This window comes from Chrysoperla carnea, chromosome 1, assembly GCF_905475395.1.
Source record: "Chrysoperla carnea chromosome 1, inChrCarn1.1, whole genome shotgun sequence".
In the NCBI taxonomy this organism is placed as follows: Eukaryota; Metazoa; Arthropoda; class Insecta; order Neuroptera; family Chrysopidae; genus Chrysoperla; species Chrysoperla carnea.
Genome location: NC_058337.1, coordinates 93,585,171 through 93,611,205, shown reverse-complemented (window position 1 = coordinate 93,611,205; position 26,035 = coordinate 93,585,171). Strand labels below are relative to the sequence as shown.

General features: G+C 29.4%; 1 protein-coding gene across 1 annotated transcript; it reads left to right on the top strand.

Moving 5' to 3' along the window:
• The first annotated feature begins 970 nt into the window (after positions 1-970).
• LOC123306057 (mitogen-activated protein kinase kinase kinase 7-like) lies at positions 971-25,778 on the top strand. The gene is made up of 8 exons (XM_044887926.1): positions 971-1,208; positions 1,310-1,609; positions 2,973-3,152; positions 4,139-4,375; positions 5,393-5,623; positions 8,075-8,150; positions 24,336-24,544; positions 25,184-25,778. Exons 1-8 carry the CDS (start codon positions 1,125-1,127, stop codon positions 25,415-25,417), a joined length of 1,551 nt encoding a protein of 516 aa, XP_044743861.1. The 5' UTR covers positions 971-1,124; the 3' UTR covers positions 25,418-25,778.
• Positions 25,779-26,035: the final 257 nt, after the last annotated feature.

The following is a 26,035-nucleotide window of genomic DNA, read 5'->3' as shown; positions in this document are numbered from 1 at the left end:
GCCAACATATAATAATTGAGGTGAGCTTTGTACAATGTGTGATTGTGTGTCGACATGGACGTCAAAGTATGCGCAACACATGATCAATCACACAAGTTTACCTTTCCAATTTTACCTTCACTTTTTCTTTTACCTAACAAAATAAAATATAATCAATCCATCTTTATTTATGATATTGTTGAACATAAATAATTCTTTTTCTACATATTTATGTATGTAGCTTTCTGCTACATACCTGGAGCAGGAAGCTTTCTGCATTGAAGCTTCCTGCTCCAATGCAGAAAGCAGGTTCAATTGTCGCTTAGAATTATAAAATCTATGTTCCATTTTATTTGAAGAAAATAAAAGTGTTGACTAAATTTGCGCCCTCGCGACTAAATAATGTTTACAAAAAAGTGTTTCGTACAAAAGTTGTTTATTTTTGCATAATTTTTTACATTTAAAATTTGGTTCATTCTTTTACGGTTTACAAGATGAGTCCTGCAGCACCCAAGATCCAATTACCTATGTTGCTCATTTATGAACTCAAACTTACGCTATAAAAATCAGCTCGATATATCTATTCGTTTTTTGAGTTATCGCATGTTTCCAGATAGACGGGCGTACGGTCGGACAAACGGAAATGGGCTAATTAAGTAGTTTTATTAAAATCTATATCAAAATTTTGTTCGTATCATCAATATTTCTAAGTGTTACAAACTTAAATTAGTAACACTAAATTAGTTTTGTTGGCCACTTGGGATTTAAACTAATTTAGCTTGAATTTCATATATGTAATAAATAAACTCCATAATTAAAAATAAAATTTCTAATATGATTGTTGTCACTCTCGGACTGAGTACTCCGTCAAGCTTTATCATTTTATGGTACTCCCCATATATTATTCTATGGTACTCCCTCAATAAATTGTTAATGATGCGACACCTATTTATTTAATAATAAACTACTTACGTAGAGAGAAGAGACGGAGAACCAAAATGTACAGTTTATTGTCCCTTCAAACGTCATAAGACAATTAAAAATTTATCCACTGTAAAAAATAATAACTCAAGTAAATGTTGAAGAAATTAAAATTATATATGAAACCGAACATTTATTAATCAATGTAATGAGGGTCCCATTCGATGGCGGCTATTAGTTCGGATAATCAAGTATCTCCACAAAGTTTTGTTGAAGAAGTTAATTACGATGAGATAACTAAAATTCAGGTTATTATAACATTTAATCCTTTGTATTTGGTTCATTCCTGAATTCTGTTTACCCTTGTTTCATTTATTTCTTTGTGATAACAATAATTATTTTGTGTTAGGTCATTGGTAATGGAACATTTGGAGTAGTTTGGAAAGGTTTGTGGCGTGATAAATATGTTGCCGTTAAGCATATTGTATCAGAAAGTGAAAAACAAGCTTTTACAACAGAAGTGAGATTATTATCACGAGTTGAACATGAAAATATTGTTAAATTGTACGGTGCGTGCACTCAAGGGGCTCATGTGTGTCTAGTTATGGAATATGCTGAAGGTGGTTCTTTATATAATGTATTACATTGCAATCCTAAACCAAAGTATACTGCTGGGCATGCGATATCTTGGACATTACAATGTGCAAAAGTAAGTTTGGATACTCAAAGAAGTGTACTTTAGATATTTTTGTCTTAGTGATTTATGAAAACTTTTTGAAGACGGACCGAAAACGCAATTCAAATATTAGTTTTATGGTCCAAACCAAAAAAAAAAAAAAAGTGTCTGTTAACTTTTTAGTTTACTGTTTTGATATACATAAATTGTGAGATTCATCTGTAATAAAACGTCGATTATCCGGGCCTTATTTTTACAAAAATTGAATTTGGTTTTTGGTTCAACATTTTTCCGAGTTAACAAATTTAAACTAGAAGTTGCAAGACTTAAGGTTTCATTTTCCATTATGTATACATAATTTTTCACAACAAATACGTTTGTTGTGTCCTGACTATTAATAAAACAAGTGAAAACAAACAATTGACTGAGTTAATTGTTGAAATACCATGCATAAACAGTGTTAATTACTCTATCACATTACACATACATACATGTCACACATACGTAACTGATATCAACATATAATATATACTATACAATTTACGCCTAATTTGCACCCTCACGGGTAAACCGTGATGTTTACGAAAAAATGTTTCAAACAAAAGTTGTTTATTTTTTGATAAGGAAGATTTTTTACACTTAAACTTTTGTTCTATCTCTAACGGTTTACAAGATGGGTCCTACGGATCCATAGGTCAAGACCCAATTGACCTATGTTGCTCATTTACGAACTCGACCTCACTTTTTACGTCTTGAGTACGCTGTAATTTCAGCTTGATATCTTTATTCGTTTTTGAGTTATCGTGTTGACAGACAGACGGACAGACAACCGGAAATGGACTAATAAGGTGATTTTATAAACACCTATATCAAAATTTGTTTCCTAGCATCAATATTTTTAAGCGTTACAAACTTGGGACTAAACTTAGTATACCTTGCATATTACATATATGCATGGTATAAAAATGTCTTTTTAAATGTTTATTAGTATAAAAAATATTTTTACAAATTAAGTTCTAGTCAAACTTAATGTTTTGTTTTTGTGCTAAAAGTTGACTTTGATATCCAGTTTGCTAGCTCTGTTTTGCAATCAACGAATATGTATAAAGTAATGTTGTATGTTATATATTAAAGAAGCAACATTGTTATTGTGTGAAGTAGAGATCCGATTGGAGAAAAAAAAGTTTTTTTTATTGTTTAGCGTTGTATATCCACTTATTCATTTCTGATATTTATTTCGATTTTATTTGATGCTGTTATTAATGTTACATTCATCAAAGGGTAGAAGTATAGGACTGGAAGCAGAAGATAAAGCATAGGATAAAGATTAGGAAAGGCATAGGAAGAAAACTCTACCTCGTATCTCGTTTGAATTTTTTGTATCTTAATTTTTTAGGGTGTCGCTTATTTACACGCAATGCAGCCTAAACCATTGGTACATCGCGACTTGAAACCACCAAATTTATTATTAGTTTCCGGAGGTCAACATTTGAAAATATGTGATTTTGGAACGGCTGCAGATATAAGTACCTACATGACTAACAACAAAGGTTCAGCTGCTTGGATGGCACCAGAGGTTTGTTACTAAAAAATATAGCGAATAGATCATTAAATATAATTTTTCTTAATAATAAATGGATAGTGTCGAATCGATTGGAGACGATTTTTATTTAGTTTTGGAGAGCTGCCACAACCAAAAGGCACTTTTTTAAGCTGAAACCAATTTACGTGCAAATGTTTAAACCTTAAACTCCATTCAAAGAGAGTGTGAGGTGTGCAAAGCTTTAAAAACCATGAAAACATGATTATTTTTATAAAAAAGGGAGAAAAAGGTTGTCAGGTCAGCATCTCCCCAAAAGACACTTTTTTAACACTACTTTAACATACAAATTTCTTTCCACAAATGGCACTAACTTAACAAATATACAAATTTCGAACCCCCCAACTCAATTTGGGTGGGATTTAAAGGTGTAGAAATTAAAAAAAAAAAAGCGAAAAACAATATTTCGATTTTTTTCACCTGGAAATGACCCTCCTCCCTCAATTGCTGATAATAAGATATGATTTTACAACATCGATCTGTCCAGTAAGCAACCTTACATACTGAATTGCAGTTCATTTGAAAGGGACCACCGATAATATCCAAAGGTAGCGAAATAAAACAAAAAAAAATATATATCAGACATCTCCCAAGCTGATAAATTGTATTCTGGGTGTCATGAAACGGATTTAAAACACACCTCTGCTCTTACCCGTTCATAAATCTTTATTTTCAGGGAAATGTGGGAGGATCAAATTTAAAAAACGGAACAATTCAAAGAGTCCAATTATTAAAAAAAAAAAAAAAAAAAAAAAAAACGCCTCCTAATGTAATATAAACTTTTCCTCTATACATTATTAATCATCTACATGGCCTTGAAATAGCTCCTTCAGATGAAATTCGAATGTTGAAAAAATCTCCAATTGATTGATATACTGCAAATTTAATATAATTAGATTAAATTTCGAGTAGTCACTCGTTATTCATTTTAACATCTAAATTTTGTCTATCTCGTATTTCAGGTGTTTGCTACTTCTTCATATACAGAAAAATGTGATATATTTAGTTGGGGCATTATTTTATGGGAAACATTATCAAGAAGAAAACCATTTGAAAATATTGGAAATGCATTTTGTGTTCTATGGGCAATTTTTTCAGGTAAACGACCACCGTTAATTGAAGGCTGTCCTAAACCATTAGAAAAGTTAATGGTGAGTTGTTGGAGTAAGGAACCTGCAGATCGACCTGACATGAAAGAGGTAATAATTTATAAATTAGATAAATCCAATATATTATCCTAAAATGGGTCAGCTTTTGGCCTTTAATATTTATCCATTATATTCTACAAGTTCTTAGCCACCATTTAATTAGAAAAAAATATCATATAGTCTATTAGGTGTAGAAAAATGTTTCAGGCAAAACATGTTGAGGTTCATGACTGAGAGATTAAGACCACTTTAAGGCCAAGCTACGTGATATTTATAAATTCTGTTATAAATAACTTCCTTTTTTTTTGTAATATACGATTTTCTTCTATGATCAAAATATTCCTATGACTTTAAAAAATAATGTAAAATTTTTCTCCCACTCGAATATAAATAAATTTTTATGCAATGTAAATCCAAAACAGGGCGAGAAAAGTACGATTATCTTTTTCCAACTTCACGTGTTAAAAAAAGTATTTTAAACTAGACAGTTGTTATAAAAAACACACATTTTTTTGGTTTCAAAACATTTTTTCATAAAGGTTCAACAGAAGTTGAATATAAAAATTTATCTATTTGTACATTTGAGTATATTTTTTGCGTTCAATTTCTGATAATTACGATAGGAAAACTGTAAATTACGAAATTAGTTTTTATAAAAAAGCTAACAAGTTTTATTGGAAATATTTTGTCAAAAATTGAGTAGAATTTCAAAAGCCGAATTAAAAATGGATTTTAGATTCAAATTCTTACGAATTTACTAACATTTCGAAAAAATTTAAAATAAAATTTGTTAATTATTTATAATGTATATCTTTTAATTTATCAATTAATAACTTTCTAATTAATCAACTATTCGAATTCGAATTGATATTTAAATGTTTTCACCGTATTTAGAAGATTCTTTCCTAAAAGATCAACAACTTTTGTTTGAAATATTTTTACGTATCGAATTTAAACTGATTGCAAGATATTTCAAATTAAAAGATGCCTAATGAATTATAGAACATGTTGGGTATTATTATTTTTTTTTTTTTTAAATAAATAAATTACTTTCTTTGTAAATTTTAGGTAGTGAGAATTATGACCGAATTGTTACCTTTTTTTCCTGGAAGTGAAAATCCATTAGTTTATTCAAATGAAAGCATGGAATATGAAGAAGAAGAAGAGGATCCATATTATAGTGAAGAAGAAATTGAAAGTTTTAATACATTAGGACAAGCTACTTTACGGAATGGCCCCCAATTGACCCTTTCAAACACAAATTCAAATCTTACACCATTAGAGCTGACAGTTGATCCAGTAAGTTTATATGCATATTGCCTATATAGTAGAACCTGAATAAGTTAAAGTTCAAGGGAATCTTTAAAAAGCTTAAATTACAGAGATTTTAATTTGCAATTTCAGTCCCCAAGGAGAAAGCGAATGCATAACTGTATTTAATAATAACTGCTTAACGGGATTCTACTGTTTTTTATTTTTAAATATTGTATAGAATGCATAGATAAATAGAATATTATAATAGACCTTTTTACCATTTGCTTTTTTTTTGTAGAAATTGGTCGCAATCTTAACTAAATGTATTTTTTTATGTTCGCGGCAAGCCTTGAACTTACAAGTTTTGCACCGGGGGCTAAAAATTGAATGTAATTTTTAAAATATATTTTTAAAATATTTTATATCATTACAACTCTAGTTGATAAGTCAAATAGTAGAAATTCCCTTTTTGTCATTTAATTATATGTTCTATGATAATGTTTACACCCTGAAGAAAGGTCAGTTTTGCCAATATTTTAAGGTTATGAATATGACTTAACTTTAAAACAATCCTGTAGGTCAAGTTCTAATTCAAAGTGTCAAAAGCTTTTTTTTTTCTTTTTTTTTTTAAATTATGGTTTTGTGAAGAATTATCTTCGTGGATGAATTAAATTGGTCCAGCCTATATATATTTTTATATTAAGTGTTCTCTTTATACAATAACGTACACACTATTTACGCTAAGTGTATAGACTATGTAGACTAATTGTAAGTGCACTAGAACGATTCAAAAAGAAATTTTTGAAAAACGAATGATCTTGCAAAATAATATCTTACATGAGAAAATTTGAAGATACCTCCCTAAAGAGGTATGTGATCCTTGGAAATTGGTATAGCTTGACTTCGCAAAATTACCAAATACAGTACCAAATAAAATTTTAAATTCGTCCCTAATTCCTGGATCATTTTTGTCATAATTTGTGTTTATCATTGGATTATTTAAGTTAGTTTATAATAAATCTAGTCAGATTATAAACTAACGATAGATGAAACATTAATATTTAAATTCTTACGATTTATTTTCTTTAGTTTATCAGTCAGCATGTTTACCAGTCAAATCGTAACTTAGCGTATGATGAAATGCAAAAACGGAGCGCACTGACTGGTTGAATAAGTCATTATTCTATAATGACAATAAAATGATAAATAAGCTAGCTAATTTTGTGTACATTATTTTATGTTAGTATTTAATTAGTGTTTAGATAATATATTTTAAATTTATAAATATTTATAAATTACAAACTAATTTAATTTAATTTAAAATAAAGTTGCTGACAATTGAAACAGAGCTTAGTTAACTTGTTAAACAATAATTTACCATAGAACTACAAAAGTATTTTATTGGACTTAAGGAAAATAATAAGAAGTATGGACGGAAAACTAGTTAGTTAAAAGTGTAATCGAATAGATTTTAATTTAGCCAATGTTCTAGGAAAGCATCCATCTGATAAACAATACTATCATACTAAATATATGACATAACTGTTTCCTTCTTTCTTTCCTCCTAACAACGTCACGTGGTTTATGAACGGCGCCTAATTGGTACTAGAATATGTTTAATAATATGTTAATAATTTAATTAAAGGGAACTGAAAAGCCAAAACAAAGTTCGACTTCTGGTGCGAGTGTATTTTTTTCAATTCTCTTTAATTTAGATTAAATCGACAAGTTAATAGTCTATATATTTTTACGCCATTTGTATCATAATAAAAACATCAATTATAATCGAGAGACTTTGACGGTAAATAAAAATTGTATGCATGAGTTTAGTAAACAAAACATAAATAATAAGTGTTAATAAATCTTTTTTAAACAATAATTTATTTTTTTAATTATAAATGGCATACTTTAAATAATTATTTTATTTGAATAAATTTTTGAGGCATATTTCGTAGACACTCTCTCAAACTTTCATTTCGAATTTGTTACTCTATAGACTAAAACACTTGTCACCTATAATAATAAGACCAATCAGTGGTTGGACGATAGCGTGCATGTTCGTTTATAAACTAACTGCAAATCGTTAAATTTTAAACTGAGAGTTAGCCATTGTTAGTTTATAATCCTGTGAAAACAAAAACGATAGATTTTACATCTTATGGTTCGTTTACAATCTACCGTCGGTTTACAATATTACTAGATTTATTATAAACTAGTGATTTTTACAATAATTAGGTGAATTACATAAATATGTTTTCGACTAAAATGTAGTTACCATCAGAATGAATTTGCTAATTGTAATCATGTCTTTAGATAGAAATTTTACTCACCATTAATTTGATGAAAGTTTCGCTGTATTACCGATTTTAGCTAATTCATACTGATGATGACTAAATTATAGTCGAAATGCGTGTTTATAATATAAAATTATTATTATTTTTCGTAATTTATGTTTCGTGTCAAGAACTTCTGAAATAATATATTTATTTTTTATAGAATGCATGGGAATTAAATGAAGAGGATTCCGATCGGTATTTGGTAAATGAATATGAAAAAATAATGTCTACAAAAGGTATGTCATTTTTTGATTTTAACGTATAATAAACTTCACGAGAAGGAGAGAATGTAAACGTAAAAAATTTCTCAAGTCATAAAAGTGTTCTACTAAAAAAATAATAACGCTCTTACTTATAATAATGATAATAATAATGGGGTTTAACCTCCATTTCTCTGGCATATCTCGCCTATAACAGAGGCCACTCACATCATTATTTGTTAATCTTTATTTATTTAAGTATATCCATATTTACTTTGTTCCGGTTAGTTTGTTCTTATCCAAGCGACGACACGTTGATCAATTCTACCGTCCCCATTAATTATAATTGTTCACACTGTTAAGTAAGTCTAAGTAGACCAAAGGGCAAAGTCTATCGCCTCAGACCGCTCCGCCACTTAGGCTCTATACTTAAATCTATAATATCTCTTACTTAAATCTATAATATTTGTTTTTGCGGATAGCTGCATACAATTATTTGTTGATTCCATATATTTTACTTTATCATCTCATTTGGTAGATGGTAAAAGAACGACGAACAAAATCAATCTCTTCGTTTTTGAAATGTTTAAGATTAAAGGGATGAAGAAACATAGTCCTCGAGTTCAAATGCAAACTTCTTTCAGTCAAATCTCGGCTAATTTTTATCCTACAAAAAAATTAAAAAAACTTATATTTTTTTAGTTTAGCCTTTTTATGTATCTTTTTTATTTTTTAAATTATTTTTAGAAAGCGCATATTGGCATAATATCACTTTGTTTCTTGGACTATTTCCTACGTTCTGACCAAATTTCACGTCAATCGGTCTTTTTTTCACGAAACGGTAAAGATTGCATTCATTGAATGACACACCGTCATCAGTTTGTTAAATATTGTAAATATTATAGCCGTCTTTTGAATATTATGTAATATCATTAATCGCTTAAAAGATTTAAATAAAATTTAATCATCCTGTCTTTAATCGTCTATTAGTTGCATCATTTTATCAACATAATCGTATTCTGTATTCTGTAGCATATAATGCACACTTTAAATTAATTTTAAATCATAATTTCAGCTAAAGTTAAAATTTTAAAATCAAATACACTAAAAGTAGTAACTTATTAAAAAAATTTACGAATGTTTTATTGAAATACAATTTAGTTTTCACTACTTCGTAAAACATCAAATAATATGATTTCTAAGAAATACATTTTTAAAATTTTCATCTGGAAGCATTGTTTATTATTAATACAAAAAGAAGCCTCTCTACTTTTTGGAAAATTTATTTATTTACATTAATATTTTCATTCAAGATTTCATAATCATTTTATTTCACTATTTATACTTTTGATATTTTAAATAATTATATTAACTTACAAACATGAAAGAAATATTTTTTTTTTTAAATAAACATTAAGACTCTAATAAATTTTAATTATTTATTTATTCATACAAAAAAATCGTCAAACATATGTTTTCAAATTATATCATATAAAATTTATCGAATATCAAATATGGCCGCCATCGTTAGAAATTTATTATAAAACAGGTACGTCAGAAATCAGAATGTCGTGTTCAATAGATGGCTGAATAGAATCAATGAAAAAGGATCCATCTTGTAAACCGTTAGAGATAGAACAAAAGTTTAAATTTGTAAAAAGCTGATTAAAATTCCCAACTACCACCCAAAAACCTGGTTTGGTGCGCCCTTGAGAGGTCGACTTTTTGGTACGGATATTATTACAACATAAGAAACAACTATGGAAAATTTCAAAGATACATCAATTTTTTCTTTATTACTATGATATTTAATTTAATTTTGTTGTGCTATATTTACGTTTTTTTTTTTTTTGTGCTCAAAACGGGATATCGTCAAAAATTATAGCGACCGCGACAGTGATAGTGGTCAGTGGTATAATTTTCAAGCCCAAAGGCCAATATTTTGTGGGAGCCATCAACGTTTTCCTTAAGTGTTTCATAATTTGTTTTCTACTTCGTCTACCACGTACACTCTAAGAAAATGTATCGTGTACTAAATACAATTACAAACCGTCTTGTTTTGGCACTTAGTTGAAAGCAGGACAATTCTGCATACCGAAGCTGTCATTGGGAATACCGAAACGGAGTCGGAAAAAAGGAATAGTCCCGTTCAAAATGGGATGTATGGTCACGCTACATATCTACCCCATAAAATCCATGGTAAATCTTAAGTTCATGGATTAGGCCAACAAATTTGAGTAAAAAAATCTAATAGACAAAAAATTTCATTTTAGACAGACAAAAAATTTCATTTTAATTATCAAAAATTTGTAGAGCTATAAGAGGCTAAATTATATTATTAAACAATTAACAGTTGTTTTTTGTCTACGGACCCTGTGAAAATAAGCAGTAATGAGTCTCGTTGTTGTCAAGAGTCATTTTTTTACGGGCCCTTGTTTACTCTTACGATGATGCCGTATACTATTTTTATCTACATCATTCGACTTGAACATTTGGTGCAATGGCTTATGACGCATCATTATTAACGTCCGTCGTCACCATACAATATTGTTGACTAATCTATAACTAGTAGTAATAAATGGAGCAAAAACGGTATCGCATATCGGACTTATAAATATTCTTAATACAGTTAGTTATTAAAAGAAAAAAATAAAATTATTTGTTCTAACTCAATAAATTTAGCAATGCGGAAGTTTTTTTTTTGAATTTTTTTTATTTTACAGTAGAATGTTGTTATTATTACACCCGCCATTCAATAGAGTTTTATATTGCGCGATAAATTAATTATTCACTTTACTTATTAATTTTGACTTTTGAGTGTTATTGATTATATCTTATAATTAAGAACAGGGCAATAAGGAACTAAGATGTTCACGAGTTTTTGTTGCAAGAATCGTCCAATGGGTTATGAAAGAAGAAAAAACCGCGGAGTGCTATTAAATTAGAGGGTGGAAATTAAAGATAGGAGTGAAAATCACCCCTTTTGGTTTGTTAAAATTTTGCCGTAAACAAAGCAAATTTCGGTAAATTTTATATAAAACTTTTTCTAGAGAATCAAATTTGCCATCATCAAAATGTGCCAAAACAGTTGAAACAGAAGGAAAAAAAGCTAAAATTTCGATTTTTGTGGTATTTTGCTTTTTTGCCTGTACGTTTTTTTTTTGGGCAGAGATAGGAACAAATTCATGAAGCAAATCTAATGCACAGACTTATATGCTTTTAGAGTTAATTGATTAAGTTTATATTGGTTTAGAGGTAAAAAATTATAATAAATAAAAAGTATAAACATTATCGGGACGAAGACGCAGAGATTTACGCTGATTCCGAATGTAATAAGAACGTCCAGCATATTAATAAATGATGGGGTTGCGGGTTCAAGTAGAACGCAGTCATACGTAAACTTCGATTTTACTGAGCTTTGTGTCATTTGTGGAACAAATGCTGGGCGTCTTATTACATTCAGGATCAGCGTGAATTTCGGCGCCTTCATCAGGGTAATGTTTATACTTATTATTTATTATAATTTGTTATCTCTAAGCCAATATAAAAATTGAAATAATTAATCAATTAACTCTAAAAATATATATGTTTTTCTTCATGATTTTGTATACTTATTTATAATATGGCAATTATGAACAGTGTGTTACATTTATTATGAATTATGTCTAACAAGAAATGTAAAATAAGTATTTTTTTTGTAAAGAATACACGAGGATTAATGGCGACAATGTACAAGAAGCATGATATTGCAGAAGACGACATTATTGAGGAAAACGTTTGATAACATTATTATTGAGGAAAATTGAACACCATTCTTCCAAACTTGTTGTAATTGTCATATATTCCTAAACAATAAACGTAAAATATTTTTTTTCGTTGAGTAAAACAATATTTTTTCAATAAAATACGAGCTAAAACAATATTCTTACAAAAGCAAAAAGAAGCCACGTTGAAACGGCTATATCTCGGTCAATATTTAATCAAAAAAATTTTCAGTATAACATTTAAAAGATAGTTTAATCTACTTTCTTTTGTCTCCAGCAATCCCTATACTTTTCTCTACCCAAATAACAGATCTACCCAAAAAACAAAAATCTACAAAAAATCGAAATTTTGACTTTTCCTGTTTGTTTTAACTGTTTTGGCATGAAAATTTTTTTAATTTTATTTTTGAAAAATACGAATCATAAAATTTATCGAATTTTCTTTGTTTACGAGATATTTGAAAAAAAGGGTGCTTTTTCACATCTATCTAATTTCCCATTGAACGATTTCTGCAATAAAAACCCGTGAACGTCTTAATTCTTTTCTTTATGACATAATTTTGTGTTTTGAGTTGTCAATTTGTTTAATACTTATTGTTTTTTTAATACAGTGTGTTGATATCGTCCCCATCAAAATAAAACACTAGCAGCGATTTTGATAATCATTCTCTTAGAATTACGTAAAACTTAAGGACGTTCACAAAAAAATTTTAAGTGTAAATTTTGTTAGAACTTGGGAAAGTTAGTTGTTATAATTTTCTTTATCGGAGAATATTCGTCATGCTTTTCACTAATGAATATTAATTTTCCAAATTAATTTTGAGAATTAGCCTTGTTTCATAATAAAGCATACCTTTAAAAACACCGTAAAGGGTCTTAAAAAATGTTCTGGCTTATAATGGTCATTAAAGAGAATGCATTGGTATATTCGATTTTAAAATTATCCTAGGAAAACGTTATTTTTTGGGAAAGTCCTTAAATGTTTTCCAAATATCGATTATGATTAGGATTCCCCTAAATAATATGGTAATAATAAATTTTTTCGATTGCTCTCATAATTTTCACTGTAGTTTCTCTTTTATAAAAACTTTATATAAAAAAAATCAAAGTTTATTATATTCTATTCTATTATATAGTGTGTTAGTTAAAAAAGATTAGCTGTTTGTTTTAAATGACACAGACATGCTGGCGACAATTTGTTGTACACCTGCTGAATAATGATATAAATGTAAATAGCTATTTCAAAACTATCTCGGCGTAGCCCGCTGATGAATCATCATCTGTGAAACAATTATTATATCGCACAATATATAATCTTAATATTTTTTATCTTAATTTTTGTTATAATCATTTTTATCGTTCTTTAAATAGATAAAAAACGGTTTACTGGTCTGAAAATTTTTAATGACTATTATGCACAAAACAGAATAAATAAATGAATAATATTTCCAAGAATTTACTGCCTCAAACTTTTTGAATAGTCTCTAAAGAAATCAATTTGAAGTTTGCTACCATATGCATTTAGGATATTGAATCTTATAACCATAAGGTGCAATTTCATGGTGACACTTGACGGTAGCTTCTAGCGTCAAATTTGATCACATGGTATAATTTCTATCAAAATTATATCTAGATAAAAAGAAGCGTCAAACCAGTCAAACTATAGCGTCAAGCGTGAAGTTGACTTATCGATCTATGTTATTCCCTAACCTATTTGGATCAACAACAGCACATTGTTATATTAACTTAATATGTTTTTTATACCATGTATATATGAAATATATCAAGGTATTCTAAGTTTAGTCCCAAGTTTGTAACGCTTAAAAATATTGATGCTACGAACAAAATTTTGGTATAGATGTTCTTAGAATCAAATATTTAGTCTATTTCCGCTTGTCTATCCGTAAGCATGATAACTCAAAAACGAAAAGAGATATCAAGTTGAAATTTTTATAGCGTGCTTAGGACGTAAAAAGGGAGGTCGAGTTTGTAAATGAGTAACGTAGGTCAATTGCGTCTCGGGTCCATAGGATCCATCTTGTAAATCGTTAGATATAGAACAAAAGTTTAGGTATAAAAAATATTCCTTATAAGAATATAAACAACTTTTGTTTGAAACATTTTTTTCGTAAACATCATTGTTTACTCCCGAGGACCCAAATTAGTTTAGATCATTATACAGTATGTATTGTATGGGAATATTAGTTATGTGTGTTGCTTCATACTCGTGTTATATATACACGACTGTGGCTATCTAAGGGCCCCCGCAGACTGCAGACTTTTTATCGGCCGATAGTTTAGTCGGGTTGGGCTGAAAGTGCGCTCACCGAGCCAACTAAACAGTTTGGTTGGTGAACAGGGCGCAGACTATCCAGCAGTCGGCCGACTATTCTCGAACTAGTTTGTAACTGACTGTTGAAGCGGTCGCACAATGAAAATATTGTCCAGGAAAATTATTGGTCTCATCATACTCCGGAGGAGGAAAATCAACAAGAGATTCCGAGAGTATCGCGTGCATCCCATTCTCAGTGATAGATTAGTTAGTGGAAAATTTTACACTATGCATTCCAAATTACTTGATTACCCGAAAAAAATTTCCGCCTATTATTGAATGAGCATTACCAGCTTCAATGAACTTTTCAAGCTAATTGGACCAGCAATAGCGAAGGAGGATACAAATTTAAGACTTTCTATACCTGTGGAAGAGCCACATCACAGAGCGAACTGAGCTATCGGCCGACTAAACAATCGCCATGTATGCGCAGGCGTGTATGCGCCAATACTGATTAAACAGTCGGCCGATAGTTGGCCGACAGATTTGTTTGAATGTAATCGGGTAGCCCATCAAACTTTTTTGTCGGCCGATACTGAATCGCTGTAGTGTGCGCATATGCATTTCTCTCCATACTGATTAAGAAGCCGACCAAACTATCGGCCGATAAAAAGTCTGCAGTCTGCGGGGGCCCTAAGAGTGACTATCTTTCTTTACTTATATGATGTAAAAAAATAAACGATTACGTTACGCAATTGATTGTCTGAAGTAATTTAAAATTGCTTCATAATATCGATTGTATTTCAGTTCGATATGACATTTTTAGCCTCAAGAAACTGATACCAGCGTTATGAAGCTCAAATTATTTCATCTTTATCGCTGCTTTTTATCTAGATGGTCCTCTGATCGAAATTATACCATGTGATCAAATTTGATGCTAGAAACTAGCGTCCAACGTCACCATGAAATTGCACCTTAAAACGTAGACTTAATGCACCACATTCGTGTACTGTACTCTTGGCTTTGCTTGCGTATGACATCAAAAAATGGTAGTGTATACCTCATATTACAAGTACTGGAATACCGTTTGTATATATATTCAATAATATTTCGATTCGCTGTTTGCTTATTTACTTGCTAATGACATCACAAAAAGATAGTGCGTATATTTACGATTACAAGTATCGTTTTAATAACTTATTTAATCGAGTATTTTTTGAAGAAATATATCAAATAATTAAAAGCTAACACTTTTTACGAGCTCTATAAATAATAACTAATAATTTGAGATGGTTTACAGAAACCAGTCAATAGCCTATTTCAGGTGGGGAGGGTAGCCTATTTGAGGGAGCATTTAAAATTACACATAATAATGAACGTAAACCATTAACAAAAGACATGATCTTTCGAGTAATGAAATCAATTCCTGAATCAGAGCAGTTCAATGTTCAATCCAACACTAATTTATATAAAGAGATTAATTTGTAAAATCCATGAAATATGACAGGAACAAAAATATATGTATATGAAAAGTTTATATTAGCATACATACATGTACCTAGTAAAATGGTAATAAAATATAAACAGTGACTCACTGTTCCAATTATAGAATTGGTTTGTTTAGTTGGCTGTGGCTCTCTAATACATTTAAATGCCTAGAAATGAGTTCACTGGCTTTATTACAATAAAACACTTTTTTTTTGGTAAAATTATTATTATGTTGGATGTAAATTAATTTTTGTCGTATTATGTCTAAACAATAATATTGCAAAATTCAGATTTTTGTTTTTATTCAAGAAGAGAAGAAATTTACATTATAACGAGTGAAAACAAACAATTGACTGAGTTAATTGTTCAAATATTCTGTATAGAAGAAAGTGTTGAATGTCAAAGCTTGCATAATTACGGCTGCCATTTATTTGGTTTTCGAAAGTATTTTCTATAATTTTTTTCGTTTTTCGATAATGTTTTACGAAATCACTCGTTGAGACTAACTGCAAATTTTAAATTGCCTATCTTTTATAGTTTTTGAGAAAATGGACAACAAAGTTTTGTCCTAATATGCGCCCTCTCTGTAAAGTTGATCTGAAACCTTAATTTTGTTCTTGTCTCCGGGCCATTGATATACTTCTCAGATCAACACAACAAACGAAAAATAAAACTTTAAATGTAACGCCTATTAATCACTTATTTACTTTTTACTCCCTTGTACAAAGTGGGGGAAGTATTGTAATCAGAAAAAATCGCTCTTCATTTTTTAACGTCAGTATCCACTTCGATTTTTGAGTATCCCTGAATCCAATTTGATTAGTTTTATCTTGTAAATTTGTGCGCATAACTAAAAATTCATTATCCGTTTTTTAGGGCTATTGTAATATCCAATTGTGGTGCATCCCCCCTTGTATATTTATTTAACAAAATCAAAAATTTTAACAAAACTACAGAATCATAAGCTGTATAATGTTTAATACTCCAATAAACGAGGATAAAAAAGGACGAAATCTCTAAATTTTGACCTATAGCACCGATTTTGACGTTTTTTTGAAAAAGTATATCGTACACTTTTTAAAGTACTATTAAAAACCTTGAAATTTTTCACGTATTTGGAGTTTAATACTCCAATAGTTGTTACCGGTGAAAAGACAGTTGTTTTCAACCAGCTGAATCTCAACTAATATCGCACCAAAACGAATAAAATAGTAAACTAATCTTTTCCTTTTTTTAAGCTAAATTTTCTGTAGAGAGCTATTTCGTAGGGTGTCAATTTCTGTAGTTGTTCAAGAAAAACTAATGACAAGCGTGATTTTTTCATTGAAAAATAGCTAATTTCAATCGTCCATAACTCGGAAAGTATTGACTTTTCGAATTAGGCTTGAATGACACTTTTTGCTTAGAATTCATCTCTCTATCGATTCTCGTTGTTATTTTTCATAAATTTTTCCATTCTCTAGAATGGGTGGTTACTAAACCCTGAGCAGAAGCACCATTCGATATCATATAACTTTTGTTTCCTGGTCTTTCTACTTACCGTCAAAATTTCAAGTAAATCGGACTTATGGGAAATAATTTAGAGATTTACTCCTCGTATATCGAAGAGCTTCTTGTCTACCCTCTCTCTTGCTATCTTTATCCTGGTTTTGACCATTTCTGAGTCCATTGTGACTAATTTATAAGCGTGCTAGAAAGTCGTGCGGTGTTGACATCAGATATTTTAAAAATATCAGTTGGGCAAAAAACTAACTGTAATAATGTTGGTCATTGGCACTCCAGTGCAATTATCAAATTTACTTTTATCAATCTTCCATAAGAATTAGACTTTCGCTTTGTTATGTAAAACAAATTGTACAAGTTTTTGTTCAATGACAATATGGCTATAACGAAACATCAACCAGTAATTTGCTCTTTATAAGTAAAATCGTCAATTAAAAGTAAAATTAACTATTTTAGTATTTTTTTAGTGAAGAAGGAAAAATTTTCCAAACACACACGACAAAGATATCTCAAATGAATCACTTGATTAACTCAATCTATCTTTTTCTGTATTATTATACTCAAGGCACTGGCCTCAAACTGTACAACTACCGTTGCTCACTAGCGTGGTGAGTAATAAACGTCTTTCGATCGTAAAGTATTGGATCCTGTAGGAACATAGTAGACTACCGCAACATATATACATAGACCACGACCGCGAGTGTGCCTGTAACATGTTTGTTGTCAGTGATATGATTTTCTATCATTGTTATGAAAAATTTTAACTTCATTCTCGTGTGTTCTTGAACAGTTATTTATGTGAATTTAACATACTCATTTAATTATTCAAATTTCAAAATAATTCAATTTCTATAAATAAAATTATGTTAAGGTCGTTAAATTACGTCTAAAAATGGGGATTTAATCCATTTGAATAACAAAAACTTAAAAAAAAAAAACTGATTTTAACTTGAAACATATTTTAAGAAGTGATTCATTCGATATAAATATATACACGTTATTATAGTTGTGGTGTTAATTGTTTGGCTCCTCGAAAAATTATTTTCTATTCAAGTTTTTCTTTCTAATACATTCTGAAGTTAACAGCAACAAAATGTGTGATTGTCCAGTAACCACAATTTATACAACCCGTGAGACTGTTAAGTGTAGTTGGATGGTATATAATAAAAATGACAAAGAAGGTATATAAATTGATTTTTTTGATTTTCATTTTCATTTGTCATTGTTTGATTAGAATCTGTGACAGAGTCGGATTTGGAATAATAAAACTTTGGTGCTTATGTTAAGTCAAGTCTCTGGAATAAATATCCATAAAATACAGACTTAATTTTGATAAATTATTTAAGTTGCATTCTTGTTAAGAATTAGTGAGCAAAAAACGAGCAATTTACGTCAAAATGAATATCTCGAAAACAAAACGACATGGTGCTATTTTTATTTGATTTTATTCTAAAAACATTCCTTTCAACCCTCCTACTTTTCCTCGAATTTTTTAATACCGTAAAAAATATCTGGGATGACAGTGAGTTTTACATGTTTTTAATGGGGGAAATCGCGAAATTGCACCTGATTATATCGCGATCTAAACGACCAAAAATTCTGTAACTTTGAGAACTCACAGCTAATATTATTCTGTGAAAAAATAGTCTAAATCTGTGGAAAAGTACTGCATCCATGCTAGAAATACCTTAATATGTATATAAAAAAAACTTCGAAATGCTCTTAGAATTCTACTTACTTCACATCTAAAAGAAATCTCAAAGCTCTTAAAATGCATAAACCACCTTAACTGACATTTTTTACTTCATAAAAATATACATAAAAATATTTTTGACAATATGGCATGATGATAAATATGTTAATTGACGTATTTATCATTGAGTTTTAATCAAAGTGTTGACATTTCAATCACAGGCATTTATAAACTATTTTATGTCATAGAATATATATTTTGGTCTGTTATAATATTGTTAATTATATACTTTTTTTCTATTTTGAATGCTTTACGTCATTTATTAAAAATCGATTTACGTTAATTGTTTGTGACCAGAATTTTTATCTGAAATTGCGTTTGAATTTTGTTCTTTGATTTATTGTTATGTAAAAATAAACAAAATACGTCTCTTTTTTTATTTATTTATAACTTTTCAAAATTTTGTAATCTATATACAAGTTCTTAAATGTAACGGAAAAGGTCGAGATAGGAGCACTTGTATGCAAAACTATTCGGACTCAATTCTTAATTTTACGGGGCTGATTTTACGACTAATTGTGATAAGTGAAAATCTATATCTTCGCAACCCATAGTCCAATTTTTATAATTTTGGACTAGGTAGTAAATTTAAAAAAAATGTGTGGACTCGTTTTTTTACTATTTCGTATCCTTTTTGAGTTGAAGTCATAGAAGCAATAAAATAAAACCGTAATGTGGCCATCAAATGGTTTATCGTTATAGAGAGAGACTTAAGAAAAATACGCTTATAGTTGCCTTCGTCTGCCTTGTATTACCTTTATGAAATACACAGACATGCACGTGGTCGTGTTTATACAATTATTCAACAAAATAAAACAGCGCTTTGTCAGGCTGAGAGACAAAGAGGGAAGGCGGTCCCTTTTTTGTTCTCTTTTTTAACGGTTAATTATTCACTTATTGCGTTTCCTATGCTTTTAAGCCTCTATCTTATATATAACCTCTTTGGTTAAAGTCGTACTCAAAGATATAGGTTATGGTACTCAAAGAAAAGATATCGTTGAAAGATATAAGCTCTCGAAGAAAAATTATTATTGTTTTATTTAAAGTCTATTTGGTCACAAGTACGTAAATTAATTATAAATTTTATGTAAAATAAACTAGGGCTGCTCGATATCTGTTAGATGTCGATATTATAAGAAACCAAGTAGGTTAGGTTTGGTTAGGTTATATTGGCTGTCCACGAAGGACACACTTAGGCTATAGAGCCCATTGTGATACCATATATGTGTTTTACCACCTTTCCGCTGATAATTTCATTTATCAGCTCCTCAATTTCAGAGGCTGAGTGCACCCCCTTCATGCATATACCATGCACTATACCAGCCCATCAAAACTATTAATTAAATTAATTTTGTTGCGACGGCGGGAATCGAACCCGCTACACTAAGCATATCGCGGATGGAATTGGTTATGCCTTAACCAACTGAGCTAAGAAACCAAGTAAAAACATCTTTTTTCTAAAAATTAAGTCCAACATAATTTAATTTTACCCAAAATATTAGTTAATAGTGTTTACAATGTTCCCAACCTTGGTTGGGAAATATAAAGAATTAATTATTTGAAATGACTGACTCATTGCTTTACTGATGACACACCTGAGCCATTCTTCTGATAGATAAATAGTATTTTTTCGCACCTTTATCTGATCGCATTTTAATAGAAAAAATTTCATTCTATTAATGGTAATGTCAAGAAAATTATCTTTTAATCTATTTCATAATCTATAAGACGTTTTGACGAGAATTTACATTGTATTGTTTAATTTGATTAAGATTATATAATTAACTTTTCGTAATTTTGACTCAGATATATAATTATCTGAGCTCTCCTAAGCTGCCTTCAATTGTTTATTTAATCGGATGAAAAATTTAATGAATCTATTATTTATCAAAATCTTTAATTTAAAACCAAACACGATGAAATCGTGTAAATTTATATATCACTTGACGATCCGGTGAACCTACATCTTATTTGATTATAGCTTCTGATCAGCGGTTATTACCTTAATTAACCTGATGCTTCAATTCATTAATTGGTGTACTATGCTGTATGATTATATATTTTTTTCTCGCTTAGCAGCCCGGTAAACACATGCTTTACTTCTATCTCTTTTTAAATTGAATGGCCTTCGGCCGTCTGGATCTGGAGTTTGCTGCGCTCGCATACAGATCCAATTTATAAATACCTATACAATGCTTGGCCCTGCTAAACACAAAATTTACTTTCATTTCTTGGTCAATTAAACGTCCTTCGGCCTAGCTTAGTTTTTCAGTCACTCAAACCTAATCAAAGTAATAAGTAGTATATTATCAATTTAACTTATAGCGTAGAAATTTATTTCATAAAACTTGAAATATATGGAGAATGATTGATTTTATCAAAAAAATAAACAAAAATTTTCCCTCGTAAATACCCCTCCCTTGTTGTAACATCATAGGACACGAATAGCAGAGAACACGAATAGAATAGTCCTTTAAAAATTTTTGTGGTCATTGAAAAATAATCAAAATTCGAAAATGTATGAATAAACTTATCAAAACAAAAAACTTACCAAAGATAAGGACTGATTTGTTGAGTTACCCCTACGATAGTACGATAGTACGAATATACCAACAAAAAAAAAATTAGTACGATAGTACGAATATACCAAAAAAAAAAAAGAATTATTTGAATTGATCTAGTTGTTTTTGGGATATTTTGTTTTTTTACACGAAATATATGTATTATTGGAATATATTCTTCAAGATCTTGGATTGAATACCAAATACGAGACTTTGCATTGGTTCTTAACTTTTAAAGTTCTTATACATAATGAAAGCGTTATCCATACCTAATTATTTAACTCTACACGATATATCTAATAAAAAATTTGTCTTTAGACTTATAATTTTACTCTAAAATCACGTTGTGTGAGCCTTCCTTTATCTTTTTAGAGTTATGCCTTTCTATTTTTGCTACCTTTTGTTTGCAAAATGAAAATTATTTCTAATAAAAATTCGTATTGTTTAAAAAGCTGCACCAAAGGATTATCCTTCATAAAAAAGGTTTGTACTTTAGAACAGATTGATTTAATTATTTTATATATTACATACTAGTGATTTAATTCAGATGCATGGTTAGTGATTTAATTCAGATGCATAGTTCTGACTCAATCCTTTTATTTATATTTTTACCGCGAGATTTATTACTTCCAAATTAGGTTAGTGCCAAAAAAGAAAAAATTGATTTGTACATTGGTATGGTACTTTATTTTGACCCAATCTGATGAACCATTTACTAATCGGCGAATATAAGCAATCGAAACTTTACTATTTCTCTTTAAAATGTTCTGATGTATGCAGTATGCAGGCCCGCCGTAAGCCCCCTCCCCCCAGAATCAAGAGTAAGGTCTTGGAAGTTTTTGATTTACTAATAAAATATCTCAGAATTCGTAATTGAAGAAAGGTCTAAAGCCATTACCTAAAGTGGGAGGACCTTTTACCAAAATCGCATAACACCCCTAAGGTACGTACTCCGAAACGTAAAGGTATGTTGGAAATTCAACATTAATTCATTCAACATCGACTTAGTAGTTAGAAAACACTACCTTCATATTACTACGTCTACGAAAGTATACAGGGTGTATAACTATAGACAAAATAATACAAACAATTCTATTTTAAATTTCGATGCTCGTTTGTAGTTTTAAGATCCGTTAATTATCATTTGTAATTTTGGAAATTTCTCGATTAATAGTCACATTGAAATATTTATAATACGCAAAGTTACAGAAAATCAAATTTATTCTCTTAACTCATTTATCATAAGTTGAGTGTTTACGGAGATATTTACGTTTAATATTCGAAAATATAAAATTTGTTAATTAACGTCAAAAAATCAAATTTTATATTTTAGAACTTTAAACATAAATATCTATCTATCTCTGTGAATATTACACTTAGAAAAAAAATGGTAAGATAATAAATTGTAGTAAATTTTATTTTCTACAATTTTTTTACATTACACCTTACATCGGAACTTTAACAGTACAAAGAAATTTTCTCCTTAGAATTTTATAATCTATTTCGCTGTACTCTTCTAACGCAGCTGTTTTGGTACGTCTCTTTATAGAGGTAAAAAGAAACGTATTTTGGTTACTCGATAAAACTGAATGATTCATGCGTCGTAAAAACGTTCTCAATAATTGTCCTTCGATGTAAAAATAATTAGAATTTTAATAAAACCAATAAAATACGACCTTAAATGGTTCATAACACAAATTTATTCTCATTAATAAGTGTTGGTGAAACTTGTGTTGAGTAAACACTAAACATAAAAAGAAGCCAAGGAAAATGTTACATACAGTAAATAGTAATGTTTCGTACCGTACTGCTTAAAATAGATTTTGAGTCATAACTTGAGAAAGGAAGGAAGATTCATTGTACTATTTGTATCTTAAATTAAAAATAAAATACATGTGTATTTAAAAAAAAAATATAAAACGTTTAACTGCTTTTTGAGATACTTTTTATAATATAGTAGTGGTGACAATATTTTTTGCAATAGTAATAGAATTATTTGCCAATTAAAAAAAAAAAACTACTTATCGTTATTTAATTAAATGCGTATAGTATTTATCGCATACAGGGGTTTTAAAAAGATTTTGAAATATAATTTCTGTATAGTTTTATGCTCAGAAATATCATTTGACACCTATGTCGAAAGATTTAAAAAAATTTGTTTTCCGTTGCATGCAGGACAGATGCAGCAAAATTATAATTTCACACTATAGAAAATAATTCCCATGTATTATTATTTATAGGCAATGTTAAAAGATAAAAAAGAAATTTGAAGAACGAAAAAAATCTTACAGCCAATAAATAAAATCTAAATTTTGACCCACGAACTTTAGGAATTACAGTGGCGATATGTTATTTATGCGGGTACTCGCAAATTTTCCCTTATTTCAGTCAACATTGATATGCTTTTCAGTCCCCTACTAGACAGAAAAAATGAGGCATCATGAAAATACATGTCTCTCCCCTTTAAGGGATAACTTTTTTTTGGATAAAATAATTATTATTTTACTCCGGACCTATTCATAATTGTACGAAACCATACTTGTCCCGCAATTCATTTTTATGTTTTTGGCGTATATATTAATAATTTTATAGCTCTTTTATCAAATTATAGGGTCTTCTTTAGCTTTGGCTATATTTAGACTGAAATGGGCAGAAAGTTCGTAATATACACTTATTAAAAACAATAGTCTCTCTAAATTCCCGATTCTATTAAATTGAGTATTAATTAAAGAGAATTAAAAAATATCATATGCATGATTAAAAGTAAACAACAAAAACATAAATTAATGAGTATTAATTGTTTTTCTAAAATACAGAAATGTGTCTTATTGTGTACTTTCTAATACAGATTACTAAAAATTGCTTTTCTTTGTTCTTTAGAAAACATGACAAAAGGATCTCAGCATCATCATACATCGACAAATAATTCATCAGAAGAAGCGTGTGGTACAAATGAATCAGATCCCGACTTAGATAATATGTATTTGATGTTGGAATCTCATCTGCGACCAATCACACCAGACTTAGATGTACCTCAATCGAAACAAATATTTGAAGAACATAAACAATTAGCACAGGAATATTTTAAGGTAAATTATATTTTTTTATTAAAATAAAATGACTAAATTAGATTTGTGTTAAAATGAACTTGTGAAGTTCGATCACATTTGTCGTCTTTCTAGACTTTTTATGCCAGAAAAAAATTAATTGAAATATTTCGAATAATTTATCCAAACTCCATAAAAAATGATGTATTATCAACTTCTCAGTAAAAGGAAGTTATTGTAATCGGTTCGAGAACCCTAATCGAAATTTTCAACATATCATTACGATTTTATGATCAGGGCAGTAAAACACCATTTTTATACCTTGTTTATATCAAATATATATCAAGGGATATTAATTTTAGTTCCAAGTTTGTAACGCTTAGAAATATTGATCATTAGAACAAAATTTTGGTATTGGTTTTCATAAAATCACCTAATAAGTCCAATTCAGTTTGTTCGTCCATCCGTGATCCGTTTGTTCGCCCATCCGTCCATCCGTGATAACTCAAAAACGAAAATCAAGCTGAAATTTGTAGAACGTGCTAGGACGTAAAAAATGACATTGATTAAATTTAAATTTTGATGCTGTAATGAGTTTTTATGATTATTCTACAAACGGGACTATTTCGAAATATATTAATAAAGAATTATAAATGCATAAAAAATGTTTTTCTTTTCTAGGTTCAAACGCAGTTAGCATATTTATCACAACATAGAAACGAATTATTACAAAAACGTGGTGGTGAACAAGTAATACAAAGACAAGAATTAAATAAATTACAAGATGAACGTGATCAATTGAGAAAATTACACCATAATTTATGTTGTCAATTAGAACTTTTACAAAATTCAAATCTGTCACAACCAGTACAAGGAGAAGATGATTGGGAAATTGTATCGAGGCATCAGAATTGAGAAAAATGTGCGCGAAAATGTGCTAAAAGAAGACCAAATATAATTTTTTTAACTGAATAAAATACTTGTAAGAGTAATCCAAAAAAACAGGAATAAGTGTTGTTACATTTTTCAGAAGTGATATAATAAAATGTAAAACTATCGAAACGGCCTCGCTTGTGTATAGGTTTTTAGTGAGAGTTTAATTTCCAAGTTCTCAGTTGGTATTAGTTTCGAAATATCACTTTCAAATTAGATGAGACGAAGAGAAATTTGTGTTCCACTCACTCAATGCCGCTATCCTCGTCTACTGAATTGTTCGGCATTTTTTATGGTAGCATTTATATATAAAAATATATATGTGTATATTTTTTCATTAAATTTGCACCCTTTTCTGTGTTATTTTGTAAAATATTAAGTTCACTTTTAGTTTATAATTTTAATTAATAAATATACTCTTTTATAAGAATAATAATTAATAGTTAATTGATTTTATTATTCTGATTAATACAAGAATTATTTGTTAATATTTGAAAATAAATTAAGTTAAAAATGGTTCCATTTAAAAGCAAGCTTTTATTTATAAAAACTGAAAATACCTTCATCGTGAATCTATGGATATAAAGCATATCCAAATGC